This window comes from Protopterus annectens, chromosome 4.part1, assembly GCF_019279795.1.
Source record: "Protopterus annectens isolate FY-2018-M chromosome 4.part1, PAN1.0, whole genome shotgun sequence".
In the NCBI taxonomy this organism is placed as follows: domain Eukaryota; kingdom Metazoa; phylum Chordata; order Ceratodontiformes; family Protopteridae; genus Protopterus; species Protopterus annectens.
In genome coordinates, this window is record NC_056734.1 from 751225447 (window position 1) to 751241959 (window position 16513).

The 16513-nt window shown below is 37.5% G+C and overlaps 1 protein-coding gene across 1 annotated transcript in view; it reads left to right on the forward strand.

Annotated features, from left to right (window-relative positions):
- LOC122801295 (vomeronasal type-2 receptor 26-like) overlaps positions 1–16513 on the forward strand; it is a 60086-nt gene that overhangs the window by 18667 nt on the left and 24906 nt on the right. Inside the window, exon 2 of the mRNA XM_044070842.1 lies at positions 14010–14133. Within this exon, the coding sequence (XP_043926777.1) occupies positions 14010–14133 (124 nt within the window). The remainder of the gene's footprint in view (positions 1–14009; positions 14134–16513) is intronic.

Sequence of the window (16513 nt, forward strand, 5' to 3'; positions counted from 1 at the left end):
GAACCCCTGCATATTTAAGGACACAGACTACAGAACACAGCCATTTACATAAGTGACATGGCACAAGTCTGACTTTTACAAAGCTGCAGGTCACCTTATAGTGGAGAACATCAGCAGGTCATGTGGGAGACAAGAGGCTGTGAGAGTTGCATGAAATGGAGTGTAGGCTTGTGCAAGTATCAAAATACTGGCACGCTATGGTATTGTAGAAGTAACTGTAAGGTAGCACATCTACTCTGCTAAGTAGAGAGACACACACACCAAGCTGACTGCAGTGAGAACAGAACCCCTATCTATCTAAATGCACAGACTACAGAACACAGTACTCTATGCAAGCACCACACCATAAGTCTGACTTTTACATGGTTGCAGGTCAACTTATAGTGGATGACATCAGAAGTGCATATTGGAGAGAAGAAGTTGGGAGGCCTGCCTGAAATAGATCTGTAGGCAGGTGAAAATATCAAAATCCTTTCAGTTCATGGGACTGGGGCAGTAACTGCAGGATGCACACTTGCTCTTCTAGCTAGACACACACACACACACACACACACACACACACACACACACACACACACACACACACACACACACACTTGACTGTAGTGAGAGCAGAGCCCCTACCTGTATAAGTACACAGATTACAGAACTCAATATTTTATGACTTTTACATAGCTGCAGGTGAACTTATACTACATGACATCAGCAGGGGGCAATAGGTTGGAAGGACTGCATAGGCACATAAATTCATAGGTTCATATGAGGGCAGTAGCCTAACAGCACTAGGATGTGTAAAAGCCTAGCTGTATAAAAACACAAGTACCCTTGTTGAGCATAGCTGGATGTTAGGTTAGCAAAACTGCCAGCACCACTGACTGGCCCTGTCCATGAGGGGCACACAACATTATATATTACATTTTGTAGTGTAGCTGATATATGTATGTAAAAAGTGCTGAGACCCGAAGGTTGTACTGCTTGGTTGGGGGGGGGGGGCAACACATGTATGTACTGTGAATATATAACGTATACTTAGAATGTGCCCTCAGTTTGCAATGTTTCCATATGTACTTTTATGTCATTTAAAGGAAATGGACAATAAACACCAATAAGAAAGCATCATATATACAGTTCCATAGCACAGTGAGCACTGGATTTGCTCAATGGTTAACAAAGTGTACACACTTGCTAGATACAGCTGTTTGCATGTAGGTAAGCAGTGCACAAACACAAGCCACATTGCTAATGTCTGACAAGCAGAATGCAACAATGACAAACAATTGCATGTATAGGCACGTGTGTATGTGTCTAGATAACAGCAATGCATTTTCAGGACTATAGTACACAGTATACCATCAGTTATACATTGGATGATAAATGGGATAATACACCGATAACTCCATCAGTAAAAGTAATACTTTATGGGATATGCCATATTCAAACCCAGGACCATGTGTATGGCAGTTCTAAACTTACACCTGTTGCCACAAGAATGCTGAGGAAACAGTTGTCTATGTTGTACTTCATTGTTGTAACCTGCAATGTCACAACAGTAAAACAAAGGTTGCAGACTGTACAAGAATCCAATACCAGCTGTACTCCAGGTCGGTCTTTCTCTATAGCAAAGGGCATTCATTGAATGTATCTAGTTTCTATTTTGGGCTGTCTGCTTCCTAGTGGTCCACTATGCTTCATGCAAACCAGATAAACACAGCTAATTGTTTCTGCTATGTGGCGCATCATGCAAAAAGTGCAATTAAAAACAGGAAGAATAAGACATAAAAAAAACTTAGTACTGGACACATATAAGTAAAATAAGTGTCTGCTGTCACATGTTAACGTGCTTTCTCTACAAATCCACCACTGTTTACTTGATTACTGCACCAAGTTAAGAACTACAAGGATACGGCATAATATTATTAAAGAATACATTCTAGATTCAGGACTTACCTTGCAAATGCAGAAGTGGACGCAATTTTATTTCAGGGCTAAAATGTCCTTGTCCCTACTCCCATGGTATTGAAGTATTCAGCAAAAAAACAGAATGGAGGCTAGATGGATGCTTTATAGCTTGTTGAATATTGCCATTGTACTGAAAATCATCTGGCTATGCTGTAATTAGCACTTGTGAAAAACATCTGCTGCTTTAAGTGCTCATCTATGTGCTGCTGTGTGCACTGGCACTGAAATAAGGTAAACACAAGTAATCTTACAAATTTTCTCCATTCCTGTAATATCGTGCAAACATGCAGCTCAAAAGGTGGAGGAAGGGTTGCAGAACTTGTACTAGAACCCAGGACCTTTTATACTCTAGAATTAGACATACAAGTACTACCAAAGTGGCACCCAACCTTCCACAGAAGGCACACACACATGCACACACACACCTAGGGCCAACTTAGAGTGTCCAATCCACCTACAACAGGTCTTTGGGATGTGGGAGGAAACCGGAGCACCCGGAGGAAACCCACGCGACCACAGAGAGGACATGCAGACTCCGCACAGAAGGCACCCCAGCCAAGAATCGAACCGGAGAACCTCTTGCTGTGAGGTGGCAACGCTAATTGCTGCACCACCATGGCCACCCAAGAGTCTACCAAAACTAAGTAGTGTTAATTGTTCCACTCAAAGATAGCAGTTGCTACAGCAGACCAAGGAAGTTCAGGAACTGGACTTAGCTGAAATGGTTCTCTTTGCAAATGCAGTTTAGTACTATTGCATACTGAACAAGAAGAAAGTACTTTATTGACGGCGTTCAATAATGAAGGCCAAAATACTAATTTTCTAGCTCTTCTCTTAGTGGATGTAGACCCTGGGTGACCATGATGCAAAATCTGTATATATTCTTGCTGTAATTTAGGAGGAACAACAATTTTAGGACCTTTGAAAATAATGCCATCTTCCATCAACAATTCATCTCTGTAACAAAAATATGTTTGCACTTCAGGTGATATACTAGATTACTTTGATGGCCATCCAACATCAATATAGTGAGGTTTTGTAAAACTGGATCGGTATGAGTGTGATCCCTTAACTCATCAAGTCTAGTGGTGGAACATTATGCAGTGAAATCACATCAAAGTCAAAATTCTCTGCATCAAGCTGTTCTGTTGTATTTCTGGGTGATCTGGATAAAGGATCAGCCAGACAGACCAATTTTCCTTTATGGAGACCATTTTGAAATTGTACTTTTACAATTTGAGCATCATTCTTTGTAATCTCACTGGAGCAGAATGCATAGGTTTCTTTAGAATAGTAACTAAAGGTTTCAATCTGAATAACTCAACCATAAATATAATCATGAAACTTGTAACGTGTAAATACTATTGCCAAAAGATCCTTCTCAATTTGAGCATACTGCATCTCAGTTTGGGTTAGTCTTCTAGATGCATAGGCTACTGGTCTGCCTTCTTGAAGTATAACTGCACCAAGACCAAATTTAGAAGCATCACAGGAAAGATTAACTAGTTTATTCACATCATAGTATCTTAACGTAGGGCGGGGGGCAATTTTCTGCTTGAGGTTGTCAAAGGCCTTCTGATGTTGTTCCAACCATAACCATACAACATTTTTGCATGTGAGCTCTCTTAAAGGTGCTGTCATCTCACTGAAGTCTGGTATAAATTTGCCTGAATAGTTGACCATGCCCAGGAAATGCTGTAAAGCTTGTACATTGTCTAGAGCTGACATCTCAAGAATAGCTGTTTGCTTGGTCGGGTCTGGTCTCATGCCTGTACTTGTAAACAAATGTCCTACATACATAACTTCTGGAAGTTTTCATTTGCATTTCAGAGGACTGAGCTTCAAGTTTACTTCATGTGCTCTGTCCAGAACTTTCTTGAGGTTTCTGTCATGCTCTGCTTCACCATTGCCTCCAACCAATAGATCATTTACTATTATGGCACAAGGATAACCAGAAAACATTTGCTCCATTGCACGCTGAAATACTTCACTTGCAGAATTTATTCCAAATGGCATCCTTAGGAATCTGTATCTGCCAAACAAAGTACCAAAAGTAGTTAGAAATGAGGATTTGCGATCCAGCATCACATGCCAAAATGAACTCTTTGCATCCAAAACAGAAAATGCAGTGGCATTTGGTATTACAGCTGCAACTTCTTTGACTGTGCACATTGGATGATATGATCTCTTTAATGCTTTGCTCAGATCTCTTGAGTCAATGCATATTCTGACTTCGTCTGAGCCATTTTTGTGAGCAGCTATCATGGACGACACCCATTCAATTGGTTCTGTGACTGGACAAATCACACCTTGCTGCACTATTTTATCCAACTGAGCCTTAACTTTATCTTGCATAGTTATCAGAACTCTTCTTGCTGGTCTGACTACTGGAATGACCTCTGGGTCTAACTTCATGGAATACACAACTGGAAGTTTGCGTAACTTGTCATCGAAAACATCAGCATACTCTGAGAAAATGGCTTTGAAGAAATTAAAACTCGGAAATGAACTTACATGATGAACTTCTTTAGTATAAGAAAGCAGATTCATTCTTAAACTATCTTTGAGACCCAATAAAGATTGCACTGGTCTTCAGACTACATAGAATAACAAGTTGTGACAGTTCTCAGGCAAATAACATGAAAGCATCACTGAACCTTCGGTTTGAATTTTTTCACCTCCATAAGCAACAAGTCTCACACTACTGGTTATATTGAGCTGTTTGTTAGTTCTCACTCTAGCAAATGTGTCTGCTGATATAACATTACACTTTGAACCAGTGTCTTCTTTGAGCTCTGTGGATTTTCTATTAATCCAGATAGTACAAAACACTTCAGTTCTTGTTAATAAGTTCATTGCATCAACTCTTTCACCAAGCACTTGTGCACCATCTGTATAGAAAGGTGACTGCTTCGGCTCTACTTGATCAACTTGCTTTTTTGTGCAACCTTTCTTTACAACTTTGTGAGGCTTACTTGATTTGCAAAACTTTTAGAAATGGTTTCATTTTTTACACTTGTGACATTGCTGACCAACTGCTAAGCATTTCTCTCTGTTAGACTCATGATTCTCACCACAATTGCAACAGTTAACAATAAAGCTAGATTTGGGTTTTGCTGATTCATGCTGTACTGCACTGAGCTGGTGCAAGCTCCTTTCTTATAACTTTCTGGAAAGCCAGGTGCCTTCTTTGGAAACCCTGTAGCTGCCACATGCTTAGGCCTGCTCTTGCTTGTCATGCATTGCATACTATCTACATTTGCTCTGGAGCCACTGAAACCATGCTCTTGTCACTCGCAAGCATACTTGTGTGTTTTTGTGTCACCTCATGGATTTGACAAATCGCAATGGCTTTGCTCAACATTAAATCACTGTCACAAACTAAAATCTTTCTCACAGCAGCACTATTAATACCACACACAAGCCTCTCCTTTATCAACTCATCTTTTAAATTACCAAACCGAAACGTTTTAGCTCTGTTTCTCAAGTCTGTTATATAAGCTGCAAATGTTTCCCCTGGTTTCTGATCTCTCATGTAAAACAAATGCATCTTTAATGTAATATTTGTCTTGGGGTTACACATTTCTCTGAACTTGCACTTCAAACACTCGGTTTCTTCCCTTGATTCAGCTTGTACAACAATATGATGGTCTGCACCTTCTCCTTCATATACTGCCGGTGCATACACAAATGAATGCTCTCTTTTTATGGCCTCTGACCCAGCTAAGTTTAGCAAAATGAATGCCCTGGTGCATGCATCTCTATCTGCATAAGCTGCTTGTATAAAAATATCATACTCTTACTCAAATAATCTCCAGTTCTCTGCAAAATTCTGATCAAATACAAGGGTTTTCAAAATCCATCTGCCATATTAACACATATTAGCGAAGGGTTTTGCAAATAAGCACAAACATACACACATGCACATATGCCTGAGACTACTGCCAGTATTTGTCCAGTGCCTTTGTACTCTGAACTTATACCGCTGGGGCTTTTTGGAATCATGTAAATGAACAAACTTGTAGTACCTTCAAATAATTGGATTTTACAAAATAAACTTCTCGGGCACTTTAGTACTTTTGTAATATCATTGAAAAGGCTAAAATGCTAAAGTCATTTACCATCATTTTAAGAAACATTTGATAACTTTACAATGCGACTGAATAACTCATGAGCACTGTAAAGTTCTTGGAATGTCATCTTTTGTAAGAAAACAACTCTTAGTGTAAGAAACATGCCAAGTAACTACACAATGCAAATAAATCAACCATCTGTTGCCCAAAATTCAATAACTTTTTGAAGTAATTTCACTTTGTGAAAAACTACATACAGCACACTGAAATGTCCCCAAAATACTGGTACCATGCTAGGCAACTCTTTATAGTACAAGAAGCATTCTGCAATGGCAGCACTCTTCGAATAGCCATACCCAGCACAAGAACTTTTCGAAATGGCTATACTTTGTATTTTATGAAATAGTTGTACTTTGCACACAACAAACTCTGAAATACATGCACAGTAAGAAGCACACACTGTAAGCATTTTTACACACTTTGAGATACTTTGGATAACTTTAGTTAAGCCCTTGATACAATATGAAGTCGTAGTTATGCCCAAATACAACACTTTGCCAAAACACATACAGTCACCTTGCTTTATTTTTGCTTAATGTGCCCTTTCTTGTCCTTATTATATTTGTTTTGCTCATTTAAGCCCTTTTCATGCCCAATGTACTTTTCTTGTGCTTGTTTTACTTTAAACATGCACATTTTGCTTTACTGTTAATCACTTCATCAAATGCTTTTATTTTAAACATTTTCTTTAGTTAACACACTTTTTGTTCTCTCCGCTTGCCTGATAATGTAGCTCATGCCCTTGTAATGCCCCTTTTTTGCTCTGTTTGTGCTCTTTTCTCTGTTTTACCTTCACTGTCATCTTTGCACCTTATGGCTCCAAATACCATGTCACTCTCCTACCTTGGACACAATAGAAGAGTCTTTGTGGGTTCTGTTTGAGCAGCTTTATTTTATACAAACACATCACTATAGAGGCTTACTGACTTTAACCTAAGTAACTTATACACAAACTAACAACTGTGATCATGCATGCTCTCTCTCTGGCTGCTCCTTCGAAATGGCACTAGGGATTGCACGTGTCTGTAATTTATACACGCACTTACAGGCTCACATACTTCTTAAAGCTATAGCACACATACTTGCACTCTGATCTACAGTATTACGTCACTATATATCTACACAGAGGAATGCAAGTTTTGGTAAAATTTGACTGTATTCCATCAGATGAATGCGGCATATGCTTACCTGACAATATGAATGGTATGTTTCATGAGGTTTACGCTTTTAACTATCTACATTACTTATAAGTATATTCTTCATTTGGGAGTGGGGGAGCAAAGCTGCATTTATGTCATAGCACTTGTTGCTATTGTTAATCTAATTTTTTAGCATCCACCATGCCTAATAATGTCACAATGTATGTGGGGTTACATGTTACAGTCTGTTCTGTATAAATCTACAGACTTTTACTTATTCTTGTTTCTGTGTAGACTCCTTTCCGTGACTGTATTAAGAAAACCTTTGACTACATGGGCAACACGAGCACTGTTTCTACATGGTTGCTTTACAGATTGTTGACTTGCTCCATCATGTTGGTTTGCTTCAACAGCATGCAGTTCAGCTACTTATGCTGTAATTTGCATGCCAAAGAAATTGCCATGTTTACTCATGAGTGCACACCTCTACGTGGAGTTTACTGAATCTAAAAATCTTTGCGATCATGTAGGCTCTATTGAATCTCCTCTATTATGAGTGTGTCTCTGACCATAAATAAGTTGCGTGTTTCAGACACAAATGTCAACAAATTCCCCTCAAGAGCAGAGTGAAATGAAGCTGAAGAGTGGAGTTTTGATCCATATGTCAAGAACATATAATAACGGTGTTATGGTCAGAGAGACCAGAAAATAATATTTGGTAGCTGTACAGTTTTGAAAACTGTTAATCACTTAGTCATCCCACATGGACAGTGGACAAAAGCAAAATGTCTCTCTGAGGAATAAATAATTTTAAAATCTATAAGACACATCAGTTGGCCACAGCTTTTGCTTAAAACTGTGGCCAAATGCAATGTTTTAACATTTTAAATTATTCTAGCTTTCTGCTGTTGTTCTTTGGTGTCAGCACTGACCAATATTAAACTCTAGTATGAAAACTAGAGCTCAACAGCAAAAATTTAAGCACTTTTCTGACATCAGAAGAGTGCTGAACAGCATACCTCTCAACTCTCCAGATTTTTGCAGAATGTTCAGATTTTTGCCTCATATTTTTGGTCTCTTACTCATACGATATGTGGGTTTCTGGCAAAATATTGAGAACTGAAGTCACTAAATAATGACAGGCGTTTGAGTTTCAGATATGTTCTTCAGAAAAGACAGGCTAATGCAAACTCTATCATTTTATCAAGTTTCTAAGGTTGTAAGAGCAGCATATTTAAAATCTGTCCATGGTTTTCATCCATAGTCTCCCCATTACTGTATGCTTTGTCCATATTTCTTGTGCTTTGAGGTTGAGGGTATGCTGAATAAACCTGCCTATTTTCCACATTTGGAGTGTAATTGTGGTACTCTATGTACTACATTCAAATTGTGCATGCAAATTGTGCATGCATATTATGGGATAACAGAAACAGTGATTAAATATAATAAGGCAGTTTTAATAGTAAGATCAGTTTATGTTCCTTTCACTGATAAACCTTTCTGTGCTGATATTTCCATGGGCATCCATAAACTTCCCTAAACCCCAGTGGTTCTTCTATGAGACAGGACCTCAGGTCTAGATAGTGATTTCGACAGGGTACCTGTACTTTTAAGTGTGTGTTATCTGGATGGAGATGGCACTTTATTAAAAAAATGAAAACCCATTCATCAACTGTTTTTTTGTATAAAGCCTCCAGGGTTAAGAGATCCACTCATTTAGTATTACAGACAAAGATATCTACTACAATACACTCCTGTGTATCATCTGATTAATTTTGACTACAGTTCTTAAAACAATTTTCTTATACTGTCAGCTTTCAGACCATTGTGCAAATATCGTTAAGTGGTCATATAAACTCAAATAAATGGCAAAAAACTATTCCACTTTCTTATTTTGAAGATATTCTTTTGGTTGTGTGTGCTAAGAAGGAACTGTAATGTTTATCTGTAAATGAATATAACTCAACCTTTTGTCAGATTTATTATGGAGGGTCAAGAATAAAAGTGTTTCTGACATTAATAAACAAGCTGATACAATAGAAATGCAAATGGATTTTATTTTAAATTGCTCCTAATAGATTATAATACACATATATTTTACTGAGGAGACTTAACAATGAAAAGAAAAAAAAAAAACAGAAGAAAAGTGGGTACTCATATTCAAAGAAAATACTGCTTCATTGTAATCAATTAAAAGGGGAGTTCTTTAGCTAAACAAATTCATTTCCAATGGGCCCACCCAAGCAACAAGTTTATATTGAGAAGTTCCTTTTCTCAATATATACATTTGTATACTCGATACCTGGATGATTTGTTTGTTGCTTGGGTGTGCCCATTGGAAATTATAGATGATTTTATTCATTATATTAACAATACCACAATCTTTCTAGAGTTTACACATAAAATAGGCCAGGGGTCTATAAACTATTTCGATGTCTACCTATCAATACACCCTATTGAACATATTCTTTCATCCAAAATTTAAAGGAAGCCATCTTATTTCAATACTTTATTGCATTTTACTAGTAGAACCTGCGGTGGTGGTGTTGTGGTAGCGTTGTCGCCTCACAGTAAGACGCTGTCCGGTTCGATTCTCAGCTACAGCATCTTCTGCATGGAGATATGCGTTAATGGGCATACCTTCGTTGAAGGTTGTGCATCAGGGCTGGTAACTCGGCACGTAAAAATCAACTACCAATCATTAGCGGACCAGAGTTCCGCTGTGGCGACCCCTAACCGGGAAAAAGCCGAAAGACACAACATTGCATTTTACTAGTAGACACCCTTACCACCAAAAACAGGCCATAGTTAAGGGCCAAATGATAAGGGCAGCTTGAATGGTTTCCCAGTGGGATGATTTTTTCAATGAATGCAATAAACTGAAGCATATGTTTCTTAAGATGGGCTGCCCAGACCAGTTGGTTGCTTCAGTGATAGAGGAAGTAACTAGAAAGAGACAAATTGGTTTGCATATGCCCTTGCTGGGAAACTTACAGCAAGCCTTGGACACTAATACTCCGGCATCAGAATTACCAGAGTCTGATTCTGGTAAGGGTTCCATTACTGGCCAGTACCCACACAGGAAGGCAAAGAAACAAATTTCTGTTGTTCTTCATTTATTACAACATATAATGCTGATAGTGAACAGCTTGTGGATATTATAAATAAAAACTGGGAACTGCTTTCTAGTAATAAAGAAGTTCAAGAGAAACTTGGAGTAGTCCCAAAATAGTGTTCAAATGGGGGAGTTAATTCAAAAAATGTTTTTGACAATATGTCGAACAATAAAAATAGGATAGTGGGTAGGATGTTGAGATGTGGAGCTTGCAAACAGTGCCATATGATTTTTGAAGAAGAGATTAGGGTCAACAACAAAATTATTAGGCCCAAGGGATGCTATAATTGTCATACCGAGGGTGTTGTTTATATTCCTCTCTGTAAATTATGTCCAACTTTTTACGTGGGCAAAACAGAGCGAAAATTGAAACAACATATATATGAGCACTGTTATGATATAAAAAAATTACTAATGCATTTTATAAACATTTAAGTATTAATAGTGAACATAGTTTTTTGGTTTTCATACTTGAACAAGCTGAGCATCACCCTAGAGGTGGACCCCGGTCTATTATTTTAGAACAAAGGGAGTTACAGTGGCAAACCTTACTTAATGCTTCAGTTTTGCCCGGGTTAAATGAGATTACTAGCGTTAATAGTTTATTAAAGATGAAGGCATATGAAAAGTAGATTTTGGGTTTTATATTATATAGTTAAAGTCATATATTCATTTATATTTATTTGTAGAATAGGTTGGTATTATTTTTAATTTTAATTGTTTAATTGAGTCATATGATATGCAGGGGTATAAGTAATTCACTTCTGTGTTTATCCAATGGCCAGAAGAAGTCTATATTAAGGACAAAAGCGCTTACTGTGTCTTATGTTTTATATTTTCTTTTACATTTTGTAATAAATTCCGGTGATTTTTCTCTTTGTGGTCATGCTGCCTTTGTGTAAGTGGTTCCAGTTAGTGAAAAGTTGTGTATTGACCTTTTTACTCATCATTTTAGTTTGTTAGTTGGGATATTTTGCAGACACCCTAATGGTTATGAATATCAGCTGAGTACAACAGCCCTGTATTTCTAATAACTAGCCAGACATTCCACTTATACTTTGCTTATGATGCCATAAAAAGGTTGAAACATGCATGTCCACAGCTAGTGAGGTATGGCTTTATTGGCGTGAATTTGTCCATAAATACACTTAAAATGAAAAAAAGTCATGGACATTCAGAATTGCCAAATAGCTGAAGCGGTTTACAGCTATATTGCCAAAAGCACATTCTATGAATGTGCACATACGCAAACCATTTAGGTGAATTTTGTCCAACCGACTTCTGTAAAGTGCAGAAAAACAGTGAACATCGACATTTCCAACTGTCCCACAGCTGAAACGAATGCTACCATTGGTCAAAAAGGGGGGAAGATTTTGTTATTCAGAACATCGGCGTTCGTGGTTTTGAGAAACCAGCTGAAACACTTGATGTCCTTAAGGGCTTATTTGCATATATCACATGTTGCCTCGAATACAAGAGGTTCAAGGAATCATACAGTGGAAAGTCTTACGTTTCTAAATTTTTCTTGTGTTTTTTACATATTGCATTTATTTGGTTTGTTTGAAGTAGAGAAGATTCAGAAATGAAGGTTGATGTAAATTAATTTTTTATGGCAAACAAATCTTTTAGGATTTCCTGGATGATCATAACAAACCCTTAGAGAATCAAAGATTGTGTTTACTAGATGTGGAAACATATGCTAAATTATAAAATTCAGACATTTACCTAAATATCAGTATTTAGAAATTTACCAAAGACAACATTTAACATTTATTCCACAAGGCAATAACCCATGAGTTTTAGAATTTATATTTTTTCTATTCAAAATCTAACAAATATTTTGAAAGTTTGGAGTGCATTGCAAATTATATCCAGAGAGTATATGCTAGACCTCCAGTTCAGTCGATAACACATTTCTTTGCAAAAAAAAATCACCTGTGATCAAATTTATTTTTTCTGGGCTAGACACATTTGCAATTGAATAAATCTTTCACCAAGATGTACATAGGAGTGATAACATATCCTTAATATCAAATGGTTTCCAGGACTACTTTATTAAAACAATTGTGCGCGTTAAAAGATGCACTCTATTGATCTTGCCTCTGTCTTGAATAGTCCATAAATGATGCCATTCCTATGATGTATAAGTTGAGTTCAGCAATACGAAGTAGTATTCCATAGAGGCTTACCTATAGATGTTCGCTGTACTGGTAGTCGACTGGCTTACATGTGAGAATTTAATGTCGCAGTGAGTTTCTCTGCAGTGCTTTATATTGTCTGAGTTAGCTTGCATTTTTAAGAGGTCTTCCCCTTTTCTTTATTGTGGTGTGACCATGGAGTCAGTATTTATAATTGGAGTTTTAGCCCCTGCAAAAACTGATTTTTTTGTATATGTGTTTATTTTTTTTATTTTTTTATTTTCTTTTAAGTTTTTCAAAAAAAGAGTGTTGATGGCTCTTAAGTAAGCCATCTGTGTAATAATTTAGATATTACTTATAAAAATAAAGATAGGTTATGAGATCTAATATCACAGAAGTGCTAGATAACTGGTCTTGCCTGTTCAAACAGATAAAATATTACTTTATTTCTCTGAGGAATCTTACCATAGGATAGAAAAAATTGAATGGAATCCATTATTCTTCTGTGCATTTGTATAATTTGAGTTGGGCCAGTATTTCTAAATGCTGGTATAGTAGAGTAAATAATGCAGAGATTGGTCAATATGTAAGGTCATGCTTCCATATTCTCTCTATGTGAGGTAAAACTAAACAGGTGACATGCATTGTAGCTGTAGAGAATGCTGTATTATAGCCTGATATTTTCTTAACAGCATTTATTCAGTCTTGGAAGCCTTTCTTAAAGACAAATGCTGGAAGTTTAGATGGCTACTCTAGCTTCAAGACTGTTACTTCAGAAATGGAAGTCACATCAACTCCACCCTTATGTCAAAGATCAAAAATGTTAAGGCTACAAAATAAACAGTGTTGTATAAATAATATTGAAACTACACTGAGTGACCTTTTGTTGTCATTAATCACTTTCACCTTGCTTTTTCCTTTATTTTTTCCTAGTGTGAAGTGATCCCTTTCCATGAGTACGTGCAATCCCTGCCAATCCTCACATTTTTACCTTTTGCAGACTAGTTTATATGTGCACTTATTCTATGAACTGAAATTCAGATTATGTCAACGTTTAATGAAATAAACAACTCCTTTGGAGAGTGCAAACTGCATATTTCATTCAGTGTGTTTTATCCCTTTGCCTGCTTAGTTGTTTCTATCCTGTTCCATATGCTAAGAGTGGGAAAGCGTACTATGAGAAGAGATAGAAGGTGCATTAATTTAAAAAAGGAAAAGAAAAAAATGACCTTTGTATTTGTTTATGGTTAAATGAGAATGGTCAGTCTGTTATCGTTGTCAGATTCTGAATAATGTAATAAGCATAGAATGCTGAAGTATGGTATTGGTATTGAGAAAAATGTGTAAACAGCATATTCTAACAACTATTTCTTAACTAGCTAAATGGAAAACAATACTAATATAGGAGAAATAACAGTAAACAAGAACAAATAACACTGTAGTAACAACACATTTAAAAGTGACATAAACATTCTTTAAAAAAAAGGGACATTATTCTCAGTTTGTTTGATAATTGTGTTCTCAGATCCCACGGTCTGTCTGCAGTGAAGATTGTCCACTGGGCCATAGAAAAAGGGCCAAAAAAGGAGAACCCCCATGCTGCTTTGATTGCATCCCATGTTCCCTCAGTGAAATTGCCAACAGAACAGGTGGGTAATCTGTCACTTGTCCATATTGCACACTCTCTTTTCTCCTCAGTGTACACAGAAGCAAACTGTACTAAAACACTAGCATGTCCCTAAGCAAAACTAGCATCTTCAAATGTGGAAACCTAGTTTAATAATACGAATTTTGTGAAGAGAAGTATAATCATTTAATGATAAGAAATCCCAGTCGGAGTTTATTAAAGATGTCCCTAAAATTCCTGCAATTCGGTAGACTGTTAGTCATAATACATAGATGGCAGCATGAACTATATCTGTTACCTTGTGTTTGACTACATTTAGCTTCTATGCATTAGACCAGTCAAATACCCACAGTGATTTTCTGCATATATCAGACACATATCAGCGATAACAAATCAAAGCAAATTATATAAACCAGTCTGAAATTTGATTATTTTTATTATAAAATAAAGTATTAACTCCTGTCAATGCCAAATGCTGACTGCAAGGTGGCAGCAATTTAACACAAGGATGTAAAGGTAAAGGTCATTTTGAATAATGCGTTGAATGTCTGAATGAAAAGGCTTTTTTGTGAAATTAGGAATGTTATATAAATAGAAGCAAATGACAAATAAGTAGAAAGTCATGCATGTATTGACACTTCCTACAGTGAATGGCTGACATTTTTTTTCAGTGCATTTCAGTTTAACAGAAAAGTATCATGCAATGTTACAACATTATTCTCGAAAACAATATATGGCACCGTAATACATTTCCTAGTGGAGATACAGTATTTTAAAATGTTTTCATAGGTTCATAGGTTCATAGGTTCATGCTAGGCTATCTGCCCTAGGGCATTTATAAGCCTAGCCAGAATGTGTTTGGCTTTTGCCACCCATTTTAAATTTATTTTGCTATGCCCTTTTTCGAGGTTAGTATACTGTGCCTCTGTCTAACAGTGACACTGAAGTGATACCCGGGGTAAACCTACGATCTCCCATCCACTCATCAAGATTCCTCTTGAAGAGAGTCAATGAGGGACTCTGCCTAATCTGGACTGGGATTTTATTCCAGAGTGAAGGGAGCCTCTGAGTTATGAATCTGTCCCTCCAGCATGTCGTATTTATTTCAGTGCTGAGGTTCAAGTCTCTCGAGCGCGTAGCTCGATGGGATTTGGATTTTCTGAGGTGCAGCATGTCCATTAATTCCGGGTTGGACATGGCTTTATACGTCAGGCACAGATCGCCTCTGAACAGGCGGTATGCCACTGAGAAGAGCTGGAGTTTCTTTAACCGGGCAACATATGGCATCTGTTAGAGCCCTTTGATCCTCTTGGTGAGGTACTTTTGGGGTCTTTCCAGTTGCTGCAGGTGTCTGGTAAGGTGCATCCCAAAAGGGGCATTGTACTCAATTATAGGCCTGATGAGGGATGAGTAAAGAGGCACGATGACCTCCCCTGATCTAGATGTGAATCCCTTCATGATTAGGTGGGCTATATAAAATGTTTTTCTAACCACTTTGGCCATGTGGTTGTCAAATGAGAGATTGCTATCAACTTGGGTCCCCAGGTCCCTAATTACTTCTTCTGTACTTAATGGATTACCACCTATGTGGTAATTTGTGGGCACTTTGTTTTTGCCAAAGGGGATGACTATACACTTTTTGGCGTTTAGCTTCAGGACATGGCTCTGGCACCAGTTGTCTGTTTCTATGAGGCCCTTTTGGAGGATGCTTGTGTCGGCTGGCAAGTCGATTATGGCACCCAGTTTGCAGTTATCTGCGAACTTGGTCAGCCACAGTCCTTCCGTGTTGGCCTGTACCTCCGAGAAATATATACCGAACAAGAGAGGTCCCAGGACTGAGCCTTGTGGGACACCACTTGTAACTGGTTTGGAGTCTGACATGGCTCCAGCAATTCTAACCATGTGGGTTCTGTCCTTGAGTCAGTTACAGAACTGTCCTTAAGTCAGTTCAGAAGTTGCATTCAGCATAACACTGAATAAAAATGGCACAGACGCATTTCCATGAGTAGAAATATGGTAAAGATTGTAAGCAGAGTACTAATATTATTATGAGACAGCATTTTGTGAAATAGACAGAGAATGCAACATTACTTTGTCTAACAGATATTCATACAAAATAGACACAGAAACAGTTTTCTGACTGAAGGGGTGACATTCTGTTTTACATTTTATTATGATAGGAAGCCAAGATGCAGCATTTTAAAGTGTCTGCTGAAATCAGTATTTCACTGTGTACTATTAAATAAAAAAGAAAGGACATATATTGTTAGAGACTTAGCACCCTGCTATAGTAACAAATACTACAGAGATTGTATGGTATTCCTTAAGCAACATGCAGTGAAAGTATCAGCGCTTTTGTGCAATACATATCAATGCACAATGGGTGAGGAAATAGACGTTTG